The 12,281-nt window shown below is 41.5% G+C and overlaps 1 protein-coding gene across 2 annotated transcripts in view; it reads right to left on the bottom strand.

Moving 5' to 3' along the window:
* Positions 1-12,281, bottom strand: part of POLB (DNA polymerase beta) — a 3,382,694-nt gene that overhangs the window by 1,655,392 nt on the left and 1,715,021 nt on the right. For both annotated transcript variants that reach the window (XM_044082977.1, XM_044082976.1), the window contains exon 10: positions 8,569-8,639. In XM_044082977.1, coding sequence (XP_043938912.1) covers positions 8,569-8,639 — 71 coding nt within the window. The remainder of the gene's footprint in view (positions 1-8,568; positions 8,640-12,281) is intronic.

Genomic DNA, 12,281 nt, shown 5'->3' with positions numbered 1-12,281 from the left:
AAGCAAGAATTCAGATGGAATGTTATGGTAAGTACATAACTTATTTAACTAAAGTTGTTTTCATTTGGTCTTCAACATGAGGGACAGAGTCCCTAGGTACCAACAAAAACTTGGGAGGTCCCCATGGAAGAATATTCCGGAGCACTGCTGAGCCAAAATATGCCCTGCTCCTGGAAAGAAGATCTTTGGCTCAATAGGCCAAGGAAATACACTTTAAAATCTAATGAGCAATGGTAAGAGAGACAGGCTTTCCCAAAAAGGGCTTAGAAAGAGAGACAAAAAAGCTGATCCGATTTACGCAAGCTTTTGGTTCTATGCAATTAGAAATGCAGCTGCCTCTGCATGTCTAGTAGGTGAAGTTTCTACTCTCCTTTATTTTGGAAATTTGGAAAAGAAGACTGACAAATTAATGACCTGGTTAATATTGGATTCTGAAACCACTTTTGGCAAGAAAGATGGCTTGGTCCGCAAGGACACTGTCTTTATGGAAAACTAGGTAAGGAGGCTTAAACAGGTAATACTTGAAGTTCAGAAACCCTCAGTTTTCCATGACAAAAACTGCAAATCTACCCAGGCAGCTGGCTCGAATGGGGGGGGGAGGCAAAAGTAAGATATCAAGGGAGCATGGGGTTTTTAACTGGAGGCTGAAGAAGAAAGGTACCTTTCAGAAAGGCCTTACAAGGTTTAGCTGACACTAAGGAGGCCGCATTTTTACCCACACCCATATGGAAGTTAGAAATCTTAAATAAAACTAGCTCCACGATTAAAAATATCTGCCAAAAAATCCAAAATGGCAGATACTGGAGCTGTGACGGTGATCCAGGTCGTTCTGAGAAGCCCAGACAGAAAAACGGTTACATTTGCTAGAGTAGATCTTCCTTGCAGAAGTCTTGTGAGCTGCAATCAGGATCTTCTTAATGGGAGAAGAAAGCTCGGGAGTCCTGGCTATCATGGAAATTGGAGCAACCACGCAGCGAGCTTTAGGCTGATTAGATCCAGGTGAGAAGCCTCTGACGGGTGCAAAATCAGATCTGGGCCCAGATCCAGAGTCCAGGGAGGGCACACTATATGAGATCACAGAGTGGGGAACCAAACTTGACTAGGCCAGAAAGGAGCAATGAGGATAACAGAACTCTCCAGCCATCGAGCTTTCTGAATGAATTTGGGAATAAGAGGAAGCAGAGGATACGCATGAAGTAGACTGGAGGGCCAAGCATGGACTAGAACATCTCAGGGGGACCTCCCTCAGTGGGGGAGGGGGATCAGAGCAAAATACTCACTGCACTTTGCATTGGATGGACAGGTGAAGAAATCGCAGCAAGGCCAACCCCACTAAAATTCAGGGACCACTCGTAAGGCATCAGAATAGATCGGCTAAGCCTGTCCACCAGGATGTTGGACTTTCCCGAAATGTGCACTGCCACCAGAAAAAAATGGCCAGTGGAGAATGCTCACTCCCACAGTCTCATGGCCTTAACACTCCCTGGGGAATTGTAATATCTTACTCAGGGATTTTTATGCATGGCAGTGCCAGTAGCTGCAACTCTGGAAGTGGCATTCACAGCATGATAACCTCATTTTACAGACTGTTTATTAACTTGGAAAGCACACCTAACCATTTGCAAAAGACTGGATTTAACCTCAGAATTAGGGAGGTTACCAGGGATACTTGCAAAAATGCACAAAAAAGCCAAAGTACAGTAAATGCTAATGAAGAACCAAAGCAAAACAAAAGCACAAGGGGCAAGAATGACAAAAATGTAATTTACTAAGCGTTTTCTTGTTAAACATAACTGGATGTCCTCAGAAAACAAAAATGTGAATGTACAAGTTTAAATTCTTAATTCATGTCACACGACATTAAAATCAGCTGACATGTATCCTAATACAAACTAATTAATAGCATTAGAACTATAACATCAATACAATAAGAAAAAAAAATTAAAACTTTTTATTTCAATACTTGCAAAGTCTTTCAACTTTTAAAAAGTATGAATCAAGATGCATGTCTGCTGATTTTGATGTCAAGTGATATGAGTTAAGTATTTAAACTCTTTGTTTTTGTGTCTTTGTAGACTTAGAGAAGCATATGACAGGGTGCCTACAGAGTTGTTTTGATATTGTATGAGGACGTCAGGAGCGGCACAGAAGTATGCAAGAGTGGTACAGGATATGTACAAGGGCAGTGCTACAGTGGTGAGGTCTGTAGTAGGAGCGACTGATACGTTCAAAATGGAGGTGGGATTACATCAAGGATCAGCTCCGAGCCCTTTCTTATTTGCAATGGTGATGGACAGGTTGAAAGACGAGATCAGGCAGGAGTCCCCATGAACTATGATGTTTACAGATGATTGTGATCTGTAATGAGAGTAGGGGGCAGGTTGAGGAGACCCTGGAGAGGTTGAGATATCCTCTAAAGAGGAGAGGAATGAAGGTCAGCAGGACTACGACAGACTATGGGTGTGAGAATGAGAGGGGGGACAGAGGAAACGTGAGGATGCAGCGAGTACAGCTGGCAAAGGTAGATGAGTTTAAATACTTGGGATCCACAGTTCAGAGTAATAATGAGTGTGGCACAGAGGTGAAGAAGAGAGTGTAGGCAGGGTGGAGTGGGTGGAGAAGTGTCAGGAGTGATTGTGACAGACTGGTACCAGTATGAGTGAAAGAGAAGGTCTACAAGATGGTAGTGAGACCAGCTATGTTATATGGGTTAGAGAGAGTGGCACTAACGAAAAGTCAAGAGTCAGAGCTGGAGGTGGCAGAGTTAAAGATGCTAAGATTTGCACTGGGTGTGACAAAAATGGGCAGGATTAGAAATGAGTATATGAGAGGGCCAGCTTAGGTTGGACGGTTTGGAGACAAAGCCAGAGAGTTGAGATTGTTTTGCTTTGGACATGTGCTGAGAAGGGATGTTGGTTACATTGGGAGAAGGATGTTAAAGATGGAGCTGCCAGGTTAAGAGCAAGAGAGGAAGGCCTAAGATAAGCTTTATGGATGTGCTGAGAGAGGACATGCAGGTGGTTGGTGTGAAACAGGAAGATGCAGAGGACAGGAAGAAATGGAAACAGATGATCTGCTGTGGCAACCCCTAAAGGGAGCAGCCAAAAGAAAAAGAATATTTAAACTCATTGTTTGCTCACATTTTTGCTCTCTGAGGAAGTCTGGTTGTACTTAGGATGAAAGTGCCTAGTAAACTGCATTTTTGTCACTCCTGCCTCTTGTGGTTTTGTTTTGTTATATTTGCAAAACTGTTTGGCAATTTAATGCCCTATAGGTCTAAGTAGGAATTATGTAAACGTTTTTGCCAAATCTATTAAAGACACAACAATGCTTTTCATTAGGTACAGGAAGTTTTTGTACCGCTCTGCATCTAAAGAAACAATGGCAGAGTCTGTAGAAGGGTTCTTAAAGAGATGCTTGTGAGCATCTGTTAATTTATAGAACTTTTCAGATTTCTTTGGCTCTAGTGGTTAAGAGTTTGGAAATGCAGAAAAGGTATCTTCTAAAGCACCTACGAATGGAAAGATGGCCAAGCCACAGTTTTAAGAGAATCTTTGTTTTGGAGCTCATAACACTTCTTTTGAGAATCTGATACTCTTGCCCTTCCCATTTAAAGAAATCTTTCATTTTCAAAGTAGCCCCTGCAAAGGAGATTTCATCATTTGAGGAATTTGAGGAAAGGCATCCTCAGACTGTGACTCACAGGCTGCAGGAGAAGAAATAAGAGGCATATTCTAATCCTTCCTGCTCAGACTCAGAAAGAATTTCTTCATCGGAGGAAGAAGGAACTCTTCTTCCTCTCAAATGGAGGTGAGGAAGGAAAGTCAGGGGAAGAGTGCAGAAGGGATTAGATATAGCCTTGAACAAGCCCTGCACAAAATTAAACCAATCCTCCCAACTCTCTTTTGGAGAAGGAAGAGTAAGAGGAGACAGGTATGTAATTTGCTGGATGCTCCTCTGTGGAGTATCCAGGCATATGGTCTTAATGTCAAAGCCATAGGCCAGATCTCCATAAAGTGACCAGTCATCTTACCTCACCAGTTACTTGGCATATGCCTGTCTCACCCTCAGACAAAATAATGTGTTTTCCCCCTTCCCGTTAGATTCCACTGGGATGGTGGGTTTGGGTTGTGTAATCATAAATGGCCATAGCGGCCAACAAAGGGGATGCATTAGAGGGCCAGGAGAAGCAGACTGGTGGTCCAAGAGCTCCACAAGCACCTCAGTAGAGTCGTCAGTCTCAGCGCAAGATTAATGGATATGCAAGTTCTGTCACTCACCTCTTTTGTCAACTCTTTTTCTTATGCTGAAAGGGAAGGTCTGCTGCAGAGAAATCAGGTGACATGACTGTTCATACTAACACTCTCTCAGACATCTAGTTTCTAGAAATATTCCAAGGGAATTAAGCCTAGTCCTGACTGGTTTAAGTGTAAAAGAAAAGAAAGACAAAGTAATGTTATGTTTTTGACTCATGAGGAAGACAACTGGAATGAGTATCTTAATAAAGAGTTTGTCTTCCACAAGCCACTTTCCCTTTCTGACAGATGTATGAGAACATCTACAATAATTCTTTAGAAAAGAAGGAAAGGTCCCCAACAGGGTCCTTATCTGTGAAGTCTAAGCTGCTGAAGGTGACCTCTGGTACTACAAGCTACAAAACTGATCAAAGTCTGCATGAGTGCACCAACTGCAAGAAAGTTCTGTATTTTTTCATGTACGTACATTAATGTTGTACCAGCATATCCTCTCATGCTAACAGCGGACATATGGCGCACAAGGAAGGAGCTTGAAATGTTGTACACTGGCCAGACATATATCTTTGGTAGGGCATGTGGCAAACTGTAATGGCTACTACAATAGTTATTGAATGAAGAACATCTTGATATTTATGGTTAAACAATGCTAGACAAATAAATCAAGGTAATTACTAAGTCAGTCTTGCTAAAGAAAGGATACTGATATTAATATAATGAAGCACTCTCATTTGAAGTAAAACAAACTAGATAAGAACTTTATAGTTGACTTTTAGTGCTCTGAATCTTGCAAATAAATTATTTGCTAAAGAAACATTCTGATTGCACTATAAAGACCTTTTTTCATCAATGTACCAATGTTTATTATACTCCTTATTTAACAAACAAACAAACAAACAAAGCTAGTTATGAAAACAAAAATCAGCACTGATTCTAAAGACAACCACAAAGCATTCTATAGCTATGTCAAGAATCTCAATGGCAACACTCAGATCTGCTCTGAGTTACAGCACAATGGCACTAAATACACAGACCCAACTGATATTGCCAACATCCTGGCAGACAGGTTCAGTGCTAACTTTACCCCCCTCTCACCCCCTAAAGGGCCCATCTCTATACCAGAAGAATCCAAAGTTCCTGTAATCACGGCTGCACAGGTAGAAACCACACTCTCCAAAGCCAAGAACACAGCATCCATGGAACCTGACAACATCCCAGGCTGCATTCTACACGAACTACAGAACAAACTGGCACCCCACCTAAGTACCATGTTCAATCATAGTCTCACCTCAGGCTTTGCGCCCACTGAATGGTGCACAGCGACGGTTATCCCACTCCACAAATGGGGAGCCACCATGGACCCTGGGAACTACCGCCCCATTAGCCTGATGAGCCTGGTCTGCAAGGCTATGGAACGTATCATCATGGAACTTATAAACAATGACATTGGTAATCTCCAAACTCTGGACCCCACCCAGTTCGGGTTTGTAACAGGCAGATCATGTCTTCTAAACCTGACAGACTTCTTTGAAGTGGCCACCAAAGCCGTAGATGAGGGTAAGGTGGTTCACACAGCCTATCTAGATCTCGCCAAGGCTTTTGACACCATCCCCCACTCTGGAATTATAGATAAACTCATTAAACTAGGTATAAATCCCTATATCACAAGATGGGTTGCCAACTGGCTCACTGACAGAACCCACACTGTGAAAGTAGCAGACTCCAAATCTGACTTCAGACCAGTGACAAGTGGAGTACCAAGGAGTTCAGTCCTGGGTCCTCTCCTATTTGGTATGTACTTCTCAGAAGTACAGGCTAACACAGAAGGTCTTTGGCTAATGAAGTTTGCAGATGACTGCAAACTAGGAGCCATAATCAAAACTCCAAATGATGTGGACATCCTACAAAAGGGCCTCAATGAGACAGATGGCTGGTGTCAAAGCCATGGCCTCAAGCTCAATGCCAAAAAGTGCATTGTCATCTCTTTTGGTAAAAATTCTGTACCCATGAACTACCACATAGGCAGTAGTCTACTTAACACCGAAAGTATGATAAGAGACCTTGGGACACAGGTGGACAGTAGTCTCTCCTTTGATAATCACATCGACACAGTAGTCAGGAAATCCTTCTACATGGCACACCTCATCACAAAAGGTTTCTCATCCAGGAAAAAAAGAGGTCATTGTTCCCCTCTACTCGTCACTCATTAGACCCATTATAGAGTACAACGCCCCTTTTTGTATGTACCTCACAAGACATCTACAACAACTAGAAAGGCTGCAGAAATACCTCACAAAGAGGATTACTGGCCTCAAACAGATGTCCTATGCAGACCATCTCAAAAAACTCCAGCTTTACTCCATCACATATTGTCTACTCAGAGACGATCTCTGCTTAACATACAAAGCTATGTCAAACCCAGATATGTTGGACATGCTCCACATAAAGAAATTCCAATCCCTCCAAGCTACACACTCTAGGGACCTAAACCTTGTCATCACAATAAACAGAACATGCTGGAGGGATAGATTCCTGTCCCAGAGACTTCCCATACTCTGGAACAAACTATCTGTCTATATCAAACAAAGCTCCTCATTAGCACTCTTCAAGAAAAAGCTTGATGATTGGATGGGAGATAGGAAATTCACCCTGAGGATCACTTCTGTGGCTCTGCTCGACAGGGGCACAGGAAAATAATGTTCTTGGGTGGCGAAAGCCAAGGTACCCTTTTGACTAGGTTTATATAGGCCCTATACCTACCTAGTACCTACCTATGAATCTATGAAACAAGGCTTTGTCACTTTCACAATAATCCAGAAGGTAAGTTGTATCAAATTTAGAAAGTGGAGACAATTTTTTTTTATTATTATCTTAGAGAGGCAGAGAAACTGGAAGTTTAAAATATAAATTAAGTTTATTCAGCAGTCTACCCCATTTACTACATGTCCTTTCAGAGATGCTTACTCAGAGTCTAAAACTGCTTAGCTGAGCACCAGTTTAGCTAGCAGTAACAAGTTTAAATAACCTTATGTAGTGGAAAATGAAACAGTTCACTGTTATCATTCTGATGCAGTGAACACACTTGGTAATGAAGTAAAAGGATAAAAAAAAATCTTAGATGTAGTGCCTTTAAAGTGTTTCTTTTAAACTGTGAGTATGTAGTAAACACTTAAGTGCATGACAAAATTAAAAAATATGGTGACTCCGCAACAAACAACAAGGGAATGAAGAGCAGTATCAAAGAAAAGCTCTACGTAAAACATAAGGTAACAAACAACTCCACTTCCACTTTTATTGTAGGGAGAAGGCAAGAATATAAATGCTTTCAAGCTTTGTTCATAGAATATAAATGCTTTCAAGCTTTATTCATACAAGTCAGTCCTCACTTTTCTAAAATAACACCGACTCAGTAATACACAGTATACAGGTTTCCTACACTTTAGACAAATGTAATGTGGACATGTTTAAACTTCGTGATCTCTACTACCCAAGTTAAAGATCCCCATGTCACTTTTATGCACGAGAAATCACTGCTGGTTTGTGCTTTCTCTATGCGTCAGTAGTGACTGAAAGACTTTGCTTTCTTTTTCTTTTATTGTGGTTGTGAGACAGTGAAGTTGTGGAAAGTGAAATCTCCCTCATAAATGTCCTTGTTTATGTTGTCAAGATGAAGCTTGGACTGATTTGCTTTGTCCAGATGAAGCTTCACAGAAATTATGATGATGAAATACAGAGAAAGAATATGGGCTCTACATTTTTCTTTACATATAACATTGTAAGGGGGAAGAGGATAGGGTGTGCATCTCACAGTGGTGCTTCTAGCAAAATTAATGACAAAGACTAGAGATCACCAGGACACCTATGTAAGGTGGTGAAGCCTACAAGGATATAGCCTGTGGAGGCATGTGACTTTCCTCACAGAAGCGTATTACATGTCCCACTGTCAGAACCCAGCAGACCTAAACAAGGTGATGTACGGTCACAGTAGTAAAGCAGCCACACTTCCATGAGCAGCACTAGTGGTTCTCTGGCCCACAGTAGTATCTAATCCACACTGCTGGTAAACAAGGACTGACAACCCCAATCTGTCAGAGTTAAACTAAACAATAAGTTTTGTGACAGAAAGGCAGAACAGGGATTCACAAACAGCTGCACTGCAGTTGATGCATCAAACTAACCCAGCACAAAAAGGGACAAAAAAATGTCAGGACAGAGTTGTAATGACTGACATGCACCAGCTGCTTACATCTCAGTACTGTGAGACAAAACAAACAGATCATGACAAGAAAGTGTTTAAAGGATGGGTAGTACAAACCAGTTCTGAAGATTCTGAGGTATAAGATGGGTGTGTGAGAAGAATATCCATATCACCACTGGAGTCAGCACCTATGAGATGTAACATAAATTACAAATTATTAGAGCAATGATTGCATATGCATAAATTTCTATTTTTCATCCATCCATCCCCAACCCCTTTTCTCATTTTTGCACATGGGGTTGGGGTGTCACTCCAACAGTAATAATCATCTAGAGCCAAGGTTTACACCACTGGGCAGCTAGCCCTATTTTTATCTATTTAAATTTACACACACACAAACACACACTCACTATGTATAGCCTATATGAAAAAATTTTATTTGAACTGCTCTGCCATTGAACAGACTGCTGTGTCTGCCTCTTGTATTAACCTTACAACAAAATTCTCTATACTCCTCCTTAAAAGGCTCTTGTAATAAACACAAGAATATCATTTTTAAAAGTATTCAGCTTAATCTAATTAAATTCAATTAGATTAAACTAATTAAATTCAATTACTTGCTCACTATGTCGCACAGACTACCCATAGACGACAGGTGAAACCAGCTATCCTTAGACAAAATGTCACTCCAACCTGGTATTATGTTTTATAAGAATAAACTGTTTTTATATTGTATGCCCTCAACTACTAATATTTTACACCAATTTGGCGTCTACATTATGTTTAAACTCTTACAGAATACCACCGGGATGAAAGGAGGCAGCTGACCACTTCGCAGAAAATCCGTTTATTTGGTGCTTTCGTCCTTAGTAAAAGAAATTCATCAGAACACTAAAAACACACATAGCTCTATCTTTTACACCCAGCATGCTGTTGATGTTAACTAAACAGTTAAAAAATGAACATCTTAAAGGGCTATGTCCCAAACTTTCCACATACAAACATTCATTTCACCATGCCAGATTGTTAAAAACATGAAATGCTTATAAAAGTAAGGCTGCTTTTAGTCTTAAGACAGGACTGATTGATATATTCTCATTTAAACCAGGGTAGGTAGTGCCATTTGTTCGCAATTGTCACTGAAGCTCCTTGTATTCAAGGAAGTCATTTGTGGGTCCCACCTCTCTGCCCCCCATCCACCTGGTCCATAATAATAAATTAAACAAAATGGTCAGTAAACTTCTGAATGTGCAGCGATAGTGCATTGTTCATTTCTTTCTTCACAATGTCATAATTATGTTGCTAAATTCTGCTTTTTAGACAATTCTTCATTTTTCCAATATAGAAACAGATGCATTTCTGACATGCTGCTAGGTAAACAATGCTTCTACTGTTACAGTTGAACTTCCTTTGAAGTTTGATAGTACCATAATGTTCTAATCTTACTTCACTACCTTCCAGTATACATTTACACGGTGTACAACGTCCATCATTTTTTCATCATCCCCACTTCCTCACAGCTAATCACTATCTCTAGCATATTTTTATACAGATATCTTTTTTGTATACAATAAGTGGGCTTTTCCCAACTATTTTCTTATATGCTGGTTCAGTGTCGAAGACTCTCCAATTTTTACATATCACTTTCTTGATGTCAGTGAAATCACTATTGTATGTTAAAATTAATGCCTTACACATTTTGTTTTCATCAATAACAGTTGTGTTGTTTGTAGGCATTTGTTCCCTATGCATCCCTAATAAAGGTAGGCAGTCACCCCCAGTCCTCTTCTCTTTTACCTCATTGAATATATTGTTCAGAAAGGGGTGGGGTACCCTCTTTTAGTTAGCATTTGATGTAAAATGTTGCACTGAACCTCAAATTCACTATGTTCAGACACCATGCGTGCCAGGCATCAAATTCACTATGTTCAGACACCATGCGTGCCAGGCGTTCACACTGCCCTTTCACTAAAGATTTTTTCTGATGGATGGGATGCCAGCTGCTGAAATGTAGTAACATATTGGAATAAGTAGGTTTCCTGTAGACAGTAGATTCAAATTTGGTATTAGTTTTGTTTTTTTCCTAATAGTGACATTGAGGTAGTTATCCTTTTCTTCACATACAGTCATAGTAAACTTTAAGAAGTCGGTGGTGTTGTGTATATAGGTTCATAGGTAGGGACTAGGCTATCGGCCCAAGGGCCTACGTAAGCCTAGCCAGCAAGGTACCATAGCATACGCCACCCAAGAAAGTTATTTTCCTGTGCCACTGTCCAGCAGAGACACAGAAGTGATCCCCAGGGTGTATTTCCTATTTCCCATCCACTCATCAAGATTTTTCTTGAAGAGTGCTAATGAAGAACTTTGCTTGACATAGATGGGTAGCTTGTTCCAGAGTATAGGAAGTCTCTGGGACAGGAATCTATCCCTCCAGCGTGTCCTGTTTATTGTGGTGACAAGGTTTAGGTCCCTAGAGTGTGTAGCTTGGAGGGATTGGGATTTCCTTAGGTGTAGCATGTCCAACAGCTCTGGGTTTGACATAGCTTTATATGTTAGGCAGAGATCATCTCCGAGTAGGCGATATGCTATGGAGTAAAGCTGGAGTTTTTTGAGGCGGTCAGTGTAGGGCATTTGTTTGAGGCTAGTAATCCTCTTTGTGGGGTACTTCTGTGGCCTTTCCAGCTGCTGCAGATGTCTTGTGAGGTACATTCCAAAAGGGGCGTTGCACTCTATAATGGGTCTAATGAGTGACGAGTAGAAGGGAACAATGACCTCTTTTTTCCTGGATGAGAACCCTTTTATGATGAGGTGTGCCACATAGAAGGACTTCCTGACTACTGTGGTGATGTGACTATCAAAGGCGAAACTACTGTCCACCTGGGTCCCAAGATCTCTTATCACGCATTCGGTGTTAAGCAGATTGCTGCCTATGTGGTAGTTCATGGGTACAGAGTTTTTACCAAAGGGGATGACACTGAGCTTTTTGGCATTGAGCTTGAGGCCATGGCTCTGACACCAGACATAAGTCTTAGTGAGGCCCTTCTGTAGGATGTCCACATCATTTGGGGACTTGACTATGGCTCCTAGTTTGCAGTCATCTGCGAACTTCGTCAGCCAAAGGCCTTCTGTGTTAGCCTGTACTTCAGAGAAGCAGATACCAAATAAGAGAGGTCCCAGGACGGAACCCTGTGGCACTCCACTTGTCACTGCCTTGAGGTCAGATTTGGACTCTGCAACTTTTACAGTGTGGGTTCTGTCAGTGAGCCAGTTGGCAACCCATCTTGTGACGTAGGGATTTATACCTAGTTTAGTGAGTTTAGCTATAATTCCAGAATGGGGGATGGTGTCAAAAGCCTTGGCGAAGTCAAGATAGGCTGTGTGAACCACCTTACCCTCATCCACAGCTTTGGTGACTGCCTCAAAGAAGTTGATCAGGTTCAGGAGGCATGATCTGCCTTTCACAAACCTGAACTGGGTGGGATCCAGAGTTTGGAGGTTACCAATGTCTTTGTTTATGAGTTCCATGATGATACGTTCCATGGCCTTGCAGACCAGGCTCATCAGGCTAATAGGTCGATAGTTCCCGGGATCAGTGGTGGCTCCCTCTTTGTGGAGTGGGATAACTGTTGCTGTGTACCATTCAGTGGGCACAAAGCCTGATGCGAGGCTCTTATTGAACATGGTGCTTAAGTGGGGAGCAAGTTTGTTCTGAAGTTCATGTAAAACGCAGCCTGGGATGTTGTCCAGTCCCATGCATGCTGTTTTTTTGGCTTTAGAGAGTGCAGCTTTTACCTGTGTAGTTGTGATTACAGGGACTCTGCATTCTTCCT

This window comes from Protopterus annectens, chromosome 9.part0, assembly GCF_019279795.1.
Source record: "Protopterus annectens isolate FY-2018-M chromosome 9.part0, PAN1.0, whole genome shotgun sequence".
Classification (NCBI taxonomy): domain Eukaryota; kingdom Metazoa; phylum Chordata; order Ceratodontiformes; family Protopteridae; genus Protopterus; species Protopterus annectens.
The sequence above is the reverse complement of the archived record's forward strand: the minus strand, read 5'-3'. Positions and strand labels throughout refer to the sequence as shown.